The 15,710-nt window shown below is 44.9% G+C and overlaps 1 protein-coding gene across 1 annotated transcript; it reads left to right on the top strand.

Annotated features, from left to right (window-relative positions):
- The first annotated feature begins 2,645 nt into the window (after positions 1 to 2,645).
- Positions 2,646 to 5,420, top strand: KCNS2 (potassium voltage-gated channel modifier subfamily S member 2). The gene is made up of 2 exons (XM_075353080.1): positions 2,646 to 3,076; positions 3,368 to 5,420. The coding sequence occupies exon 2, from the start codon at positions 3,399 to 3,401 to the stop codon at positions 4,830 to 4,832; it is 1,434 nt and encodes a 477-aa protein (XP_075209195.1). The 5' UTR covers positions 2,646 to 3,076; positions 3,368 to 3,398; the 3' UTR covers positions 4,833 to 5,420.
- The last annotated feature ends 10,290 nt before the right edge of the window (positions 5,421 to 15,710 follow it).

Below are 15,710 nucleotides of genomic sequence, written 5' to 3' on the forward strand. Positions count from 1 at the left end.
ATGCATGCTCTATGTGTAACATGAAGGCTCTCTCAGTGTCATGCATGCTCTATGTGTAATATGAAGGCTCTCTCAGTGTCATGCATGCTCTATGTGTAATATGAAGGCTCTGTCAGTGTCATGCATGCTCTATGTGTAATATGAAGGCTCTGTCAGTGTCATGCATGCTCTATGTGTAACATGAGGGCTCTCTCAGTGTCATGCATGCTCTATGTGTAATATGAGGGCTCTCAGTGTCATGTATGCTCTGTGTGTAATATGAGGGCTCTCAGTGTCATGCATGCTCTATGTGTAATATGAAGGCTCTGTCAGTGTCATGCATGCTCTATGTGTAACATGAGGGCTCTCTCAGTGTCATGCATGCTCTATGTGTAATATGAGGGCTCTCTCAGTGTCATGTATGCTCTGTGTGTAATATGAGGGCTCTCAGTGTCATGTATGCTCTATGTGTAATATGAGGGCTCTCTCAGTGTCATGCATGCTCTATGTGTAATATGAGGGCTCTCTCAGTGTCATGTATGCTCTGTGTGTAATATGAGGGCTCTCAGTGTCATGTATGCTCTGTGTGTAATATGAGGGCTCTCAGTGTCATGCATGCTCTGTGTGTAATATGAGGGCTCTCAGTGTCATGCATGCTCTATGTGTAATATGAAGGCTCTCTCAGTGTCATGCATGCTCTATGTGTAACATGAGGGCTCTCTCAGTGTCATGTATGCTCTGTGTGTAATATGAGGGCTCTCAGTGTCATGCATGCTCTATGTGTAATATGAGGGCTCTCTCAGTGTCATGTATGCTCTGTGTGTAATATGAGGGCTCTCAGTGTCATGCATGCTCTATGTGTAATATGAGGGCTCTCTCAGTGTCATGTATGCTCTATGTGTAATATGAAGGCTCTCTCAGTGTCATGCATGCTCTATGTGTAATATGAAGGCTCTCTCAGTGTCATGCATGCTCTGTGTGTAATATGAGGGCTCTCAGTGTCATGCATGCTCTATGTGTAATATGAGGGCTCTCTCAGTGTCATGCATGCTCTATGTGTAACATGAAGGCTCTCTCAGTGTCATGCATGCTCTATGTGTAATATGAGGGCTCTCAGTGTCATGCATGCTCTATGTGTAACATGAAGGCTCTCTCAGTGTCATGCATGCTCTATGTGTAATATGAAGGCTCTCTCAGTGTCATGTATGCTCTATGTGTAATATGAAGGCTCTGTCAGTGTCATGCATGCTCTATGTGTAATATGAAGGCTCTGTCAGTGTCATGCATGCTCTATGTGTAATATGAGGGATCTGTCAGTGTCATGCATGCTCTATGTGTAATATGAGGGATCTCTCAGTGTCATGTATGCTCTATGTGTAATATGAGGGATCTCTCAGTGTCATGCATGCTCTATGTGTAATATGAGGGCTCTCTCAGTGTCATGTATGCTCTGTGTGTAATATGAAGGCTCTCTCAGTGTCATGCATGCTCTATGTGTAATATGAGGGCTCTCTCAGTGTCATGCATGCTCTATGTGTAATATGAGGGCTCTCTCAGTGTCATGCATGCTCTATGTGTAATATGAGGGCTCTCTCAGTGTCATGTATGCTCTGTGTGTAATATGAGGGCTCTCTCAGTGTCATGCATGCTCTATGTGTAATATGAAGGCTCTGTCAGTGTCATGCATGCTCTATGTGTAATATGAGGGCTCTCTCAGTGTCATGCATGCTCTATGTGTAATATGAGGGATCTCTCAGTGTCATGTATACTCTATGTGTAATATGAAGGCTCTCTCAGTGTCATGTATGCTCTATGTGTAATATGAGGGCTCTGTCAGTGTCATGCATGCTCTGTGTGTAATATGAGGGCTCTCTCAGTGTCATGCATGCTCTATGTGTAATATGAGGGCTCTCTCAGTGTCATGTATGCTCTATGTGTAATATGAGGGCTCTCTCAGTGTCATGCATGCTCTATGTGTAATATGAGGGCTCTCTCAGTGTCATGTATGCTCTATGTGTAATATGAGGGCTCTCTCAGTGTCATGTATGCTCTATGTGTAATATGAAGGCTCTGTCAGTGTCATGCATGCTCTATGTGTAATATGAGGGCTCTCTCAGTGTCATGTATGCTCTATGTGTAATATGAGGGCTCTCTCAGTGTCATGTATGCTCTATGTGTAATATGAGGGCTCTCTCAGTGTCATGTATGCTCTATGTGTAATATGAGGGCTCTCTCAGTGTCATGTATGCTCTATGTGTAATATGAAGGCTCTGTCAGTGTCATGCATGCTCTATGTGTAATATGAGGGCTCTCAGTGTCATGCATGCTCTGTGTGTAATATGAGGGCTCTCTCAGTGTCATGCATGCTCTATGTGTAACATGAAGGCTCTCTCAGTGTCATGCATGCTCTGTGTGTAATATGAGGGCTCTCTCAGTGTCATGTATGCTCTATGTGTAATATGAGGGCTCTCTCAGTGTCATGCATGCTCTGTGTGTAATATGAGGGCTCTCTCAGTGTCATGCATGCTCTATTGCTCCATGTGTAGCATTAGGCTGCACAGCACTGCCACTAATGTCATTGCATACCCCTGGCTGCACTCGGCTCTCCAGGCTCCTCGCCATATCTATGTGTAGGGTGAACTTTGCTTCCAGACTGGCAGCTCATCATTCACCTCCTCCCTTATTATTTCATGATGCAGAGGAAATCCATTCTCCCGCCCGCATCAGTCACTGCGAGCACCTGGGAACCGGGCGGAGTGTGGAGGGCTGGAGACAAACAAACCTGCTCATCTGGGGATTGTGCGAGCAGAGGGCGACAGGAGAGGAGCCGTGACATGCAGCGGGGACGGGCATGGGCTCAGCACCGGGAGCTGTCCGTTCAGCACCAGCGATCAGCCAACAGGTCCTCACATAGCAGCACAACTTGGGCAGCCTGGACTTGTCCTTGGAGTCACATCAGCCCATAAAGGAGCCACCTCAGAAGATCCAAGATGAATGAACAAGCATGAAGTGTATGGAATGGGAGACATGGACCAAGCTGCTGCGAATCCTTCTATGGCAACCTGTGCATTTGGTTGGAAAGTTCAGATCATTAGAGGTATGATGTTGTATTAGCCTCTTTACACAATAAGGAGCCAATGCCATGCTATGTATGTGCCAAGTGCAGACCATTGTTACATCCTAGGGATGATCACTAGACTAGCTCCATCATTCACCCCTCCATTCAATCCAATAATAATCAGGTTATACATAGGGATTGGGGAGTGATACAATTTTTCTCCACAACTTGCGCTTAGTTGTCATTTTTTAGTTTGGGATTCCAGGAAAGAGCATTGTAATGAGATCGCCTTGTGTGGTGCTTGTCCTCACGCTTTTGCTTCTCTTCCAGGTCTGCTCCTGTAGAGCCTGGAACGCTCAATATGACAGGCGCACAATTCAGGGATTTGTCTGAAAGTGATTTTGAAGATACAGAGATTAGTATAAATGTCGGTGGTTACAAGAAAAGGTTAAGATACGACACACTTCTAAGATTCCCGGAGACAAGACTGTGCAAGCTGTTGACCTGTCAATCAAAGGAATCAATTCTGGAATTGTGTGATGATTATGATGACGCCAAGAATGAATTTTACTTCGATAGGAACCCAGAGCTGTTTCCATATGTCTTACATTTTTACAATACTGGAAAGCTCCACGTCATGGGGGAACTCTGCGTGTTCTCCTTCTGCCAAGAGATTGAATACTGGGGCATTAATGAATTCTTCATAGACTCCTGCTGTAGTAACAGCTATCATGGACGGAAAGTGGAACCGGAGCAGGATCAGTGGGATGATAAGAGTGAGCAGGAAAGCACCACGTCCTCCTTTGACGAGATCTTGGCATTTTATCATGATGCTTCCAAGTTTGATAGACAACCCTTCGGGAACTTCAGGAGAAGACTTTGGCTCGCGCTGGATAATCCAGGCTACTCCATCCTGAGCAGAATTTTTAGCATACTCTCCATAATAATAGTCCTGGGATCTATTATCACTATGTGCCTCAACAGTTTGCCAGACTTCCAGATTGTTAATGCTAATGGCAGCACTGAAGAGGACCCTCGCTTTGAGATTGTGGAACACTTCGGAATAGCTTGGTTCACACTGGAGCTGGTGGTGCGTTTTGCCGTATCTCCAGATATGACTTTGTTCTTCAAGCATCCATTGAACATCATAGATTTTATTTCCATAGCTCCATTTTATATCACCTTAATAGTCAACTTAGTGGTGGAGAGCTCACCGGCGTTAGCAAACTTAGGCAGAGTAGCCCAGGTACTGAGACTCATGAGAATATTCCGTATTCTGAAACTTGCCAGACATTCAACAGGTCTGAGATCTCTGGGGGCAACCCTAAAATACAGCTACAGGGAGGTGGGGTTGTTGTTGCTCTATCTGTCGGTAGGGATATCTATATTCTCTGTTGTGGCTTACACTATAGAAAAAGAGGAGAATGATGGGTTGGCCACCATCCCTGCCTGCTGGTGGTGGGCTACTGTTAGCATGACCACAGTTGGCTATGGGGATGTGGTCCCTGGCTCAATTGCTGGAAAACTGACAGCTTCTGCCTGCATCTTGGCTGGAATCTTGGTTGTTGTGCTTCCCATCACTCTCATCTTTAATAAATTCTCTCATTTCTACCGAAGACAGAAGCAGTTAGAGAACGCTATGAGGAGCTGTGATTTTGGAGATGGGGTGAAAGACATTGCATCAGTTAATCTGAGGGACTACTATGCCCAGAGGGTCAAATCCCTAATGGCAAGCATCACAAATATCAGTAAAAATACCCCGAGTGAGCAGAGCCTAAACGATTCAATAAATTAGACCTGCTTTACGAGAAATCAAAGGCTGTTTGCTAGTTACACGTTCATTCACACCATCCACCTGTTGTCAATGCAACCACTAAAAATAACATGAATACTATATCTCCATGCGTGGGAGCCGTTCTCCTATCAGGATCCCATAACTGTACACCATAGTTGTGTGCCAGCTTTGTGTAAGTGATTGGCACAGCTCTTCTGCCTGCCTTCCACATGTCGTATGTAACAGATTGTGTTCTGCACTGATGCAATTGTCTAGCCTGTGCGATCACTGTGGAACCGGAGTATGAGCAATATTACATGTATCCAGGTGTCCCTGTGCCATTGTTACAACTGACCCCAACTGTGTGTATAAAGTGGTGTGTCCTGTGAGTCCTGTGTATGGGAATGCGCTGTCCCCTCTACTATTAATTGGGAGCATCGGCTTAATTACCATCCAGTACTGTAATTGTTGGACGAGGTCCTTAGCTCACTGTGACGCTCAGATTTACATAATCCATATATATATATAGTCATCGCTCAACCAAATGTATCATTCATACAATCAGTCATCAGCAAATTGTGTCAAATAAATTGTATGTTTTTTACCGGTTGTTTTGCAGCTGTAGTTTAATGTTGTTCACCCCAAGTAAGATCTTTAGGCTGTGTGCACACAGTGCGTTTTTGATGCAGATTTGGTGTAGATTTGTAAAAAATCTGCATGTCTATTTTATGCCAGCAAAGTCAATGAGAATTCTGAAGTGCTCATCTTGCTTATTTTTTATCTTGCAGAATTGGTGCAGAAAATAATCTACAGACATCATGTCAATTCTTGGTGTATTTTTGCCTGCATTTTTTAGCATTGACTTCATTAAGAAAACAGATGGCACCAAAACTCACCAAAAAAACATGCATTTTTTGTATACGTTTTTCTGCCAGAAGGTGCAGAAATCTCATAGCCTTAAGGCCCCGTTACACACAAAAACATCGCTAACGAGATGTCGTTGGGATCATGGAATTCGTGACGCACATCCGGCCTCATTAGTGACTTCGTTGCGTGTGACCCCAACGAGCGGCCGTTAACGATGGAAAATACTCACCAAATCGCCCATCATTGACACGTCGTTCGTTTTCTAAAAATCATTGGTTTTTCGTCGTTCCTGCGGCAGCACACTATGTGTGACACCGCAGGAACGAGGAACAACACCGTACCTGCGGCCACCCACAATGAGGAAGGAAGGAGGTGGGTAGGATATTATACCCGCTCATCTCCGCCCCTCCACTTCTATTGGGCAGACGCTTAGTGACGCCGCTGTGATGCCGAACAAACCTCCCATTAGAAAGGAGGCGGTTCGCCGGCCACAGTGACGTCGCTAGGCAGGAAAGTCCGTGTGACGGGTCTTAACGATGTTGTGTGCCACGGGCAGCGATTTGCCCATGACGCACAACCGACAGGGCGGGTGCTTTCACCAGCGACATCGCTAGCAATGTCTCTGCGTGTAAGCCCCCTTTAGTTTGCAAGATTCTACCTTATGTAATGCAGCTGGCAATATCTACTTTTCCAAAACTAACACATTTTAGTAGTATAGCATGGGGGCTAACCTACAAAGCATATCAGCATGCACAGAGTATATAGAGTTAAGTAGAGAAGAGAGAATCTTTAGAAACTCAGATTGGCTAGGTATTCCATATTTTTCTAAAAAAGTCTGACTGTAGAAGATACATCGAACACTCTGAGCTCTCCATGGGCTATATCCAGGAGATTTACACTCTTTAATTCAAACATGGCCGTACTAAAGTGACCTAACATATATGGCAACATATAAGTAAACAGATAGTAAGGCTACGTTCCCACAAAGCTTTTTTTTTTTTTTTTGCATTTTTTCTTGCTTTTTTTAATCAGTAAAAGCAAGGAAAAAGCATCCCAGCAAAGTCTATGAGAATCGTTACTTGCTGTGGGAACGTTGTTTTTTTCCTTGCAGATTTTGTTATTAAAAAAAGAAGCAGCATGTCAATTGTTTCTGCGTTTATTTCCAACGTTTCTATAATGACCTGCAATACTTTATCACTACAATGGATTATAGCGCAGCACTTTGCCTCATACATCATGCATACAGCATGGTGTGTGAAGCTCTCCGTAGCTCAGTAACCCGGTGTTGTCATGGTGATGACCCAGGGTTACTATGGCAGCGATCAGGTACCTGTGATCGCATTATAGGGAGCTGATTGCCAGGGAGAGGTTAGCGATTCCTCTCCCTGCCTCGCACTGATCGCAGCATATAGGGGGTTAAACTGGCGGGAGCGGCGCGGGCACTGCTCTGGGCAGTTAGAGCCGGGTCCCAGCTGTAACATCAGCTGAAGACACGGCGGTCAGCACGGGAGTACAACACAGGGACCATCGCGATCGTCATGATTTAAAAAAGCACAAAAGGAAGAAAAACGCAAGTGAAAAAACACACAAAGCAATAAAAAATGTATGTTTTTTCTGATGCGTTTTCCTGCCAAATCATGCTTTTTTGTGTGCAGAAAAGAACCACATACAAGAGCAACATGGGCACAAAGCCTAACACCTTTTAGTAGCGTAGCATGGGGGCTAGCCTACAGAGCATTTTAGCATGCATAGAGTGTATACGGTTAAGTAAATAAGAGCGAATCTTTAGACATTCAGATTGGCAAGGTTTTTCATATTTTTCTAAAAAAGTTCAATTCCCAGCAAATCGCAAATACTCCAAATTAACTGAAAAGATACATCGAACACTCTGATCTCTCCATGGACTTTATTCAGGAGATTCACACTCTTTAATTCAAACATAGCTATAGGAAAGTCACCTAACATACATGTCTATGAGTAAACAGATAGTAACTGTTCTTTCTTGTTGTGCTGTCACACACCACCTGTAATGTTTATTCAGTGTTACATGGCTTTCTCTCCCTACTTCTGTTGCAAAGCTGTGATCTCTGACTTCCTCTCACTATCTAAATTCACCATAAAATGGCTGCTGTATTCCCTACCTCTGCTTTTATACAGGCTACTCTATGCCAAGTAATGTGATAGCTGCAAGGTATTCTGTTGAAGCCCACTTGGCTGCTCTCTAAGTCATGTAAGTCTTCTCTGGCTTATGTCATCTTTTGAAATGTGTTAAATGATGGCAAACATTTTAAGCAATTTTCGTAAATCAAATTGCAATTAGCTTGAATTAACTGGATTAAGGGAATTTCAAAGAATTGAACAGAAATTTAATGTGCATTGAATCAATTTGCTCATCTTTACTAGTACGGTAGTGCTGAGCAACAAAAATGGCGCAAAAGCTTTGAAAAGTCACAATTTTTTTGCACAATGCCAAGTTTTGCTGTTTTTGTGCCACATTGGATCAGTGGAGCTGGGGAGGAGCCAGGGGGTGGTGGCTACGCCCCCCATCAAATTAATCAAAACACGTGGAGGTGCACACCACTCACCAGAGGCGCCACATTCATTAAGTGGCATTTGTGCTATCAAGACAGGTATACTATGAGCTTGTGCTATGCCAATCTTGGTGAATCAACCGCATAGACTTCATGGAGTACAGTGTGTAGGAGGTATTTTCCCCTAAAAGCAATATCCTTCCATATTCAGCAATACATACGAGTCCAACAGAGAATGCCACAATTTTTTTTATTTTCTTTAGTTTAAAGGGAATCAGTAATCAAACAAAATTATTTATGTTCCTTCATGGTAGATCTGTTACAACCTTGAGAAAAACATAACTGCGATACATTTGTGTGCATGGCCCTAAAGGTACATTACCTCTGCTTTGTTCACATCTATAGATGGATTGCTTAGAAGAATAGGTAGTGAATCCTTTGTTCTGAGCAGAGATTCCTGCAGGCACAGCACTGTGCAACACATAACACATACAGTAAAAAGATAACTAGGGCTATGATTATTTCAACTATCCTTATAAAATATCCATTACAGATCACTGCAGTGGCGTATCTATAGTTTGATGGGCCCGGGTGCAAAGTTTTTACCTGGGCCGCCCCCAACCATACACTGACACTCGAGGTACGGGATAATGACGCCGACACTCGAGGTACTGGGATAGTGTGGCTGACAAATGGCTCTTTCCTCAGTGCCAAGGTTTCCCATGATCTGAAATCCCTCTATCAGCACCCACTTTCTTATGTTTTGATATCTATCTTGTCCTCAGCACCCACCTTCCCCATGCTCTGCTATACATCTTTCCCTCAGTACCCAGCTTTCCCATGATATCAGAGCATGGGAAAACTGGGTGCTGAGGGAAAGATGAATAGCAGAGCATAGGAAAGCTGGGTGCTGAGGGAGAGAGCCTTTTTCCCTAAACACAAAACTTTCCCATCCCATACTTGTATCTTTCTCCCCCCTCATATATAGTTCTCCAAATACTATAATGGCCCCCACATAGCCTTCCATATAGTATAATGGGTCCCATATAACCCTTCATATATTAGAATGCAGCTCCATAGTCCTCCATGTATTATAATGCACCTCTGATAGTCTTCCATCAGCCTGTAGTCCTCCATATAGTATACTACACCCCATATTACTCCATAAATTGTAATGTAGTCCCCATAGTCCTGCATGTTTTATAATGCACCCCCATAGTCCTCCATGTCTTATAATGCATTCCATCTGCACATGCGCCGACTCTGGGTGCCATTTGAAGTCTTCACTGCCGATATCTTCAGAATGACCAGTATATCACCACCCGCTGTACAGAGCAGCCCCACACAGAGCAGCCCAGCACAGAGCAGTGCAGCACAGAGCAGTGCCGCGCCCACAGCCCCGGCACAGAACAGCCCCGCACAGAGCAGCGCTGCACCCACAGCCCTGGTACAGAGCAGCGACATCACCGCACAGAGCATCGACTCCCGCCGCACAGAGCAGCGCCTGAAGCACACCACATAGCATTGCCCCTGTCTTCTTTGACCCCTCTTCACAACCCTCGGTAAGCTACAATCAGGTTTTAAGACACACTTCCAGGGGAAGAAAAATAAATAAAAAAGCATCTTCCAATCAAAATTCCTGTGATTTTCACCCGCCCCATGGAAAATAAAATCATCAGTGATATATAAGTAAGTAATTGTTACAAATAGCAGAATAAATTTTAAAATTTATTTTAGTTGTCTTTTATTTTTCTACCAATATCGGCAGAAAAAAATAGCATGAAAATAACATAAAAATTAACATAAAACTTATTTGAATATTCGATCAAGAATTTTTCTTTACAACTTTTTAAACCACATGTACAAACAAACAAAACAAAATGTGACTTGTCTGGAACGGGGGTGAATAGCCTGGTCTAGAACTGGATAATAAAGATACCATATTAGTTCTAATATATTTTATTCATTAAAATCAGAATTTGTACAGAGGTTATTTTTTTTATCAACTTTTTATTTTTGAAAAGAATGTATACAATTATAGAAACAATCACAGGTAAGAAATGAACAATACATTTCACAGATATGCAGAACCTTTCATCAAAAAGATAGATTCTCGGATCTTAAAACTTGATGCTAGAGGTTTTTTTAATTTGGTTCCATGTGTTTTCTTAGGGGTACTTTGCACGCTGCGACATCGCTAGCCGATGATAGCGATGCCGAGCGCGATAGTACCCACCCCCGTCGCACGTGCGATATCTTGTGATAGCTGCTGTAGCGAAGATTATCGCTATGGCAGCTTCACACGCATTTACCTGCCCTACAACGTCGCTCTGGCCAGCGATCCGCCTCCTTCCTAAGGGGGCGGGTCTTGCGGCGTCACAGCGACGTCACATGGCAGGCGGCCAATAGAAGCGAAGGGGCGGAGATGAGCGGGACATAAACATCCCGCCACCTTCTTCCTTCCGCATAGCCGGTGGAGGCAGGTAGGAGATGTTCCTCGCTCCTGCGGCTTCACACACAGCGATGTGTGCTGCCGCAGGAACGAGGAACAACATCGTATCTCCTATTGGTGCGACATTATGGAAATGTCCGACACTGCACAGATCACCGATTTTCTACGTTTTTGCAATCGTTTATCGGTGCATCTAGGCTTTACACGTTGCGACATCGTTACTGGCGCCGGATGTGCGTCACTTTCGATTTGACCGCGACGATATCACAGTAGCGTTGTCGCAGCGTGCAAATACCCCTTAGTCTCCAGTGGCTTTCGTAGGAAATCCAGGATCCAAACGGCATCTGATGCAGCACAGAAGGGCTGATCTGAAGTAGTGATGAATGGAAACACAGAGTAGAACGATAATACCACCATACTACAGCTCTCTGCAACTTGCGCACATAAAGGTCTTAAGATAGTAGTTCTTGGTTAAAATTTGCCTTTTAATTACCATTCGGCAAATTTCAATCTCTGAAACCCAAATATATTATGTAGTCTTTTTCTTTTGCATCCCTCTGATTTTAGTGTCTCGAATTCATTCATGATAAGTGATATTTCCTTGCGCTTCCTTCCCACTTGAATGCATTTTTTCTGCCCCTTCTTTTCTAGTCCATTAGAGGTGGATTTAATGTGATACCTCCTAACAATGATTGTAAGAGTTTGTGACCTGGATGTACAGTCAGACGTGAACACATTGTAATTTTCTCCTTCCAGCGCAAGAACAAAGAAAAGCTTTTATAGCCCCATCATCGCTTTAACCCTTTATGGTACATATAGAAAACCTTTTTTTATGGGTGACATGTCAATAGTGTCTGGTACTTGCAAAAATGACCAACAGGACATAATTAGACGTGATCAAAATCAATCCGCCACAAATAAGCTTTGATATGAATTCCATGAAATTTACATTTCCGGTCAAGTTCAAACACAATTTGAATGAATTGCTAAAAAAAAAAGGCTCATCGCTATTTTACACATTGTGGTAGGTAGCGTTAGTAACAGAAGACTGACATAACTTCAGATGCAACTGCACAGGCTTTACTATAATGCAATGCAGCTAATACATCACATGGTATAGTGCTGCCAATTTGGAGGGACTATCAGCCTGTATAAAAGCCTAAGCAGGGATTCCAGCAGTCATTTTCTGGTTATTTTAGGCCAGTGAGAGAACATTAGAATTCAGCAATAGAGATCAGAAGACAACCCCTCAAACATTGAACAAATACTCCAATCAATAACATGGTGAATAACTGCAAGACTATGAGAGTAGCCGTCTCGGAAACAGAGTTGCCATCTATAGGGCAGGTCAGGAGCGGTCACAGACAGAAGAGGCCCCTGTGCAAGAACAGTATATGGGCTCTTTCCAGACCAATAGGTCATCTGTGACGAGTGTGTCACGGCCTGATGTGATCTGGGATCAGAAGGGTACAGCATGTTGTTGATTCCAGATCCTCTTTAGTGCATTTTATACTCCTCTGGGGTTACGTCTTTCTTTTTAATCGACATTACATCCTCAATTGAATGGTCAACCAGAGCATCTAAATCAAATCGTTGCAATGAATCCACTGGTAGGTCATACATTTTGGTGCACACCTCAGTTCTATGCTTTCAATAGAGATGGGTCTTTGGGGGTTGCTGAGGAGGAACAGTTTTCTTCATCACTTTCTTCTGTATGGCAAGTGGTACAAATCAACCTAAAGGTTATAGGGGATAGATAGAAATGTATGGCTGATAAAAGACGTACGTCAGGTCCGGACCTGTGTGTGAATGATTATGTATGGCTGTCCACAAGAAATATTAAGTTGAAGATTTCTTCTTGGAAACTAATGTTGGAGAGGAGAATAAGGGTTAATGCTGCGCTATCGCCAGAATGACACAATGTTGATTATATCAATATCTTTTTTATTTAGGTCAGCTAGGTGGCAAGAATCGTGAATTCTCTTTTTGTTCACCTCTCTCCAATATTTGGCACACTGAAAGGGTTATGTCCGAGGGAAAGGATGTGGGTACCAACATCAAAAGTTAATGCCAATACGTTGGTGCTTTTCTTCCGTGCATGTTATTTAGACAAACCTGGATATGAGGGCCCCTCGTAGCAGCGGGGGTTCTGTCTCAAGTGTGTCACTGATGTGATCTCGGGGGGGTGGGACCCGGAATCAGAAGGTCACAGCGTGTTGTTAATCATTGATCCTCTTTAGTGCCCGCTCATTGTTTACCCTGAGTTGGAGCTTATTTAATTCCATCCAGTACTGAAAGGGTTAAGGTGCATTTCTATCCTGCAGTGATCTAACAGGTTGTTGTAACCTTACCTGCAGTCACTCCCTTCTGCTATAAATATCCACTCCTCACTCCTCTTTGCATTGTCTAAATAATTCATTCATATGATGACCATGTTGAAGGAGCTTGTTTCTAACATAACTGTGGTGTTGTTACTGGTGCAGCAGTGAAGTTTCCTATGGAAGAATCAAAGGAGTGCTTTTTGTTGTGTCCTTCCCCTTCTGTTTGTCTTACTTTCCTTGTGTTGTCTTATTGCAGTAGCGAGACTAGCGTCTCACTGGCCTTCACTAGTCAGGGTGAGTTCAGGGCAAGTGAGGGCCTAGACATGTGATCGGTGTACAGGGGGAAGGACCCATCTAAAGACTTAGGGGAGTGCAGTGATCAACCTGAGATGAGTGTTAGGACGTGAATGTTTTGAAGTTGGACATGGCCCCCTTACCTCTTGGGCTAAATAGAAATTGCACTTGACAATAAGCCCTGGGCGGAAGTTACAAGTGAAGTTAAACCATGTGTAAAGAGGTAAAATGCTGAAATATATCAAAATCAAGGTTTACGAGAAAGCCTTGCTGTACGAGCAAAATACTCACCGCACACACTTCCGGTTTTGTACATCCACCGCGCTCTAACCCGCTCTTGCAGTCCACAGAAACACACACAAGCACGCACAAACACACACAAACAAACACGCACGCACACACACACATATTATGCTCACATTACCTTCCGTTCCCTCGCCGACTTCCTGGAACTTGCATGTATCGGGTAACCAAGGCGACTGATGCCGGACCTTCCGCACTCAGTGCGCTGACGTCAAAGGCAGGAGCCGCTTGCCTCTGATTGGCCAGCTCGCTGCCTTTGAGTAGCGGCTGACAGGGGAAGGTCCTCCCTCCACAGGATGTGTATCCGGTAACCATCGCGACAAGGGAGGAACTTCCCCTGTCAGGCGCTACTCAAGGGCAGCGCGCTGGCCAATCAGAGGCAAGCGGCTCCTGCCTTTGATGTCAGCGCGCTGAGTGCGGAAGGTCCGGCATCGGTTGCCTTGGTTACCCGATACACATCTTGTACGAGCAAACTACAAGTTCCAGGAGACCGGCGAGGGAACGGAAGGTAATATGAGCATAATCTGTGTTTGTGCATGTGTGTTTGTGCGTGTTTGTGCGGGTGTGTTTGTGCGTGTTTGTGAGTGTTTGTGCGTGTTTGTACATGTGTGGAATGGCACAATAGGGCACCAGGATGAGACATTTAACAAGTTGTGGAACGAATTGTCTGCATTGCAATGATTTCCTATGGGAAATCTTGCTTTGCTGAACGAGTAACTTGGTTAACAAGCACACTCCCTGAACGGATTGTTCTCGTTAACCAAGGTTCCACTGTATATATACTGTATATACAGTATATGTCTATACCTATACCTCTTCCATTTATTCAATATCCTCTCCCATACCTCAGTTGTCTTTTTTCAAGCATACAAACTACGTAACTGTGACACTCTGGCCTATCAGGTCGTCAAAGGATATTGTGCAATCTGCCCTCCTGTATAATATCCACCTCCTCCTTGGCTACGGGTCCCTAACCTTCGGTGTTGCCAAGAACAAGCTAATCAAAATCCTAGGAACACTCTGCACCACACCCACCAGACACACCAGTGGCCGACCTGAGTAGAATAGGGTCGCCCACTTGTGGTGTTGGTAAGGGGGGGGTCAGGAGTGTCAGGAGACAGTCAGTTGAGCAGTGACTCTCAAGAGGAGAGGTCACAAAGTCAGTTGAGGAGTGACTCTCAAGAGAAGAGGTCACAAAGGGAGTTGAGCAGTGACTCTCGAGAGGAGAGGTCAGGAGCTGGGCTCCTTGAGACTACTAGGTGGCAGACGTTGGGCTGGGCCTGGTAGGAGCTGGACCCCGGTCGCAGGGGATCGTGACAAGGGGCACGGACTGTCGAGGAGGACAGCCGGCGTCCTTGTGCCATCACCGGGCAGGGGCCAGGGCACGACGGGGTACGTGGACCCTAGGTCAGGAAGAAGCTTCAGGTGTCCTGACAATTTACCTGACGAGGACGGAGCCTTCAAGATCCGTTCTCCACCCGCTCCAAAATCGGGGTACTAGCGCCACGAGGGGGATAGGACTTTCCCACTACACGGTCCAGAAAATCCCAAGCATGAACCCTGAGAGCAAGCTCACCCAGTTAGCCATACTGGTGAGCGGGACCCGATTAGTTTTATACTAGAGGGACCAACCAGAAGACTAGGTGCCAAGGCAAAGGTCACAGACTAACAGGCAACACCAATGGGCACGGGATCCAGGCGTGCTCCCTCTCAGCTGCAGCAGTGTCCAGAACTTTGGTTTACCATAGTTGTCAGTGTCAGCAGTTTTGGACTCAGTGAGTACACAAGTGCCCCTTACCGTCCCAACGGCACCTCCCCGTCACCATCACCGAGTCCTGGGGCATCCCCCCTACCCGTGGAGGGGTTAAACACCTATCTGCCCACACCATCGCCACCGGGTACTCCCAATCGCAGTGGTGGTAATCCATCTTACAACACACCACGGGTGGCGTCACGAAATTTAACCAAACAGCCCCGTGTAAATACTTCCCCCCCTTTTTATTCGAACGGCTGCACGACCCACAGGTCCGGAGACCCCTCGAGCCACCGCGGATCCGGATCTGAGCAGCCCGGCTGCTGGTACGGGGGCGGTACACCTCAGAAACTTTGGCGACCTGAATAGGATCAGAGC

This window comes from Anomaloglossus baeobatrachus, chromosome 6, assembly GCF_048569485.1.
Source record: "Anomaloglossus baeobatrachus isolate aAnoBae1 chromosome 6, aAnoBae1.hap1, whole genome shotgun sequence".
Lineage (NCBI taxonomy): Eukaryota > Metazoa > Chordata > Amphibia > Anura > Aromobatidae > Anomaloglossus > Anomaloglossus baeobatrachus.

What these genes read in the sequence shown, in the direction of transcription:
- KCNS2 (XM_075353080.1), top strand. Translation starts at nt 3,399, where the DNA reads ATGACAGGCGCACAATTCAGGGATTTGTCTGAAAGTGATTTTGAAGAT.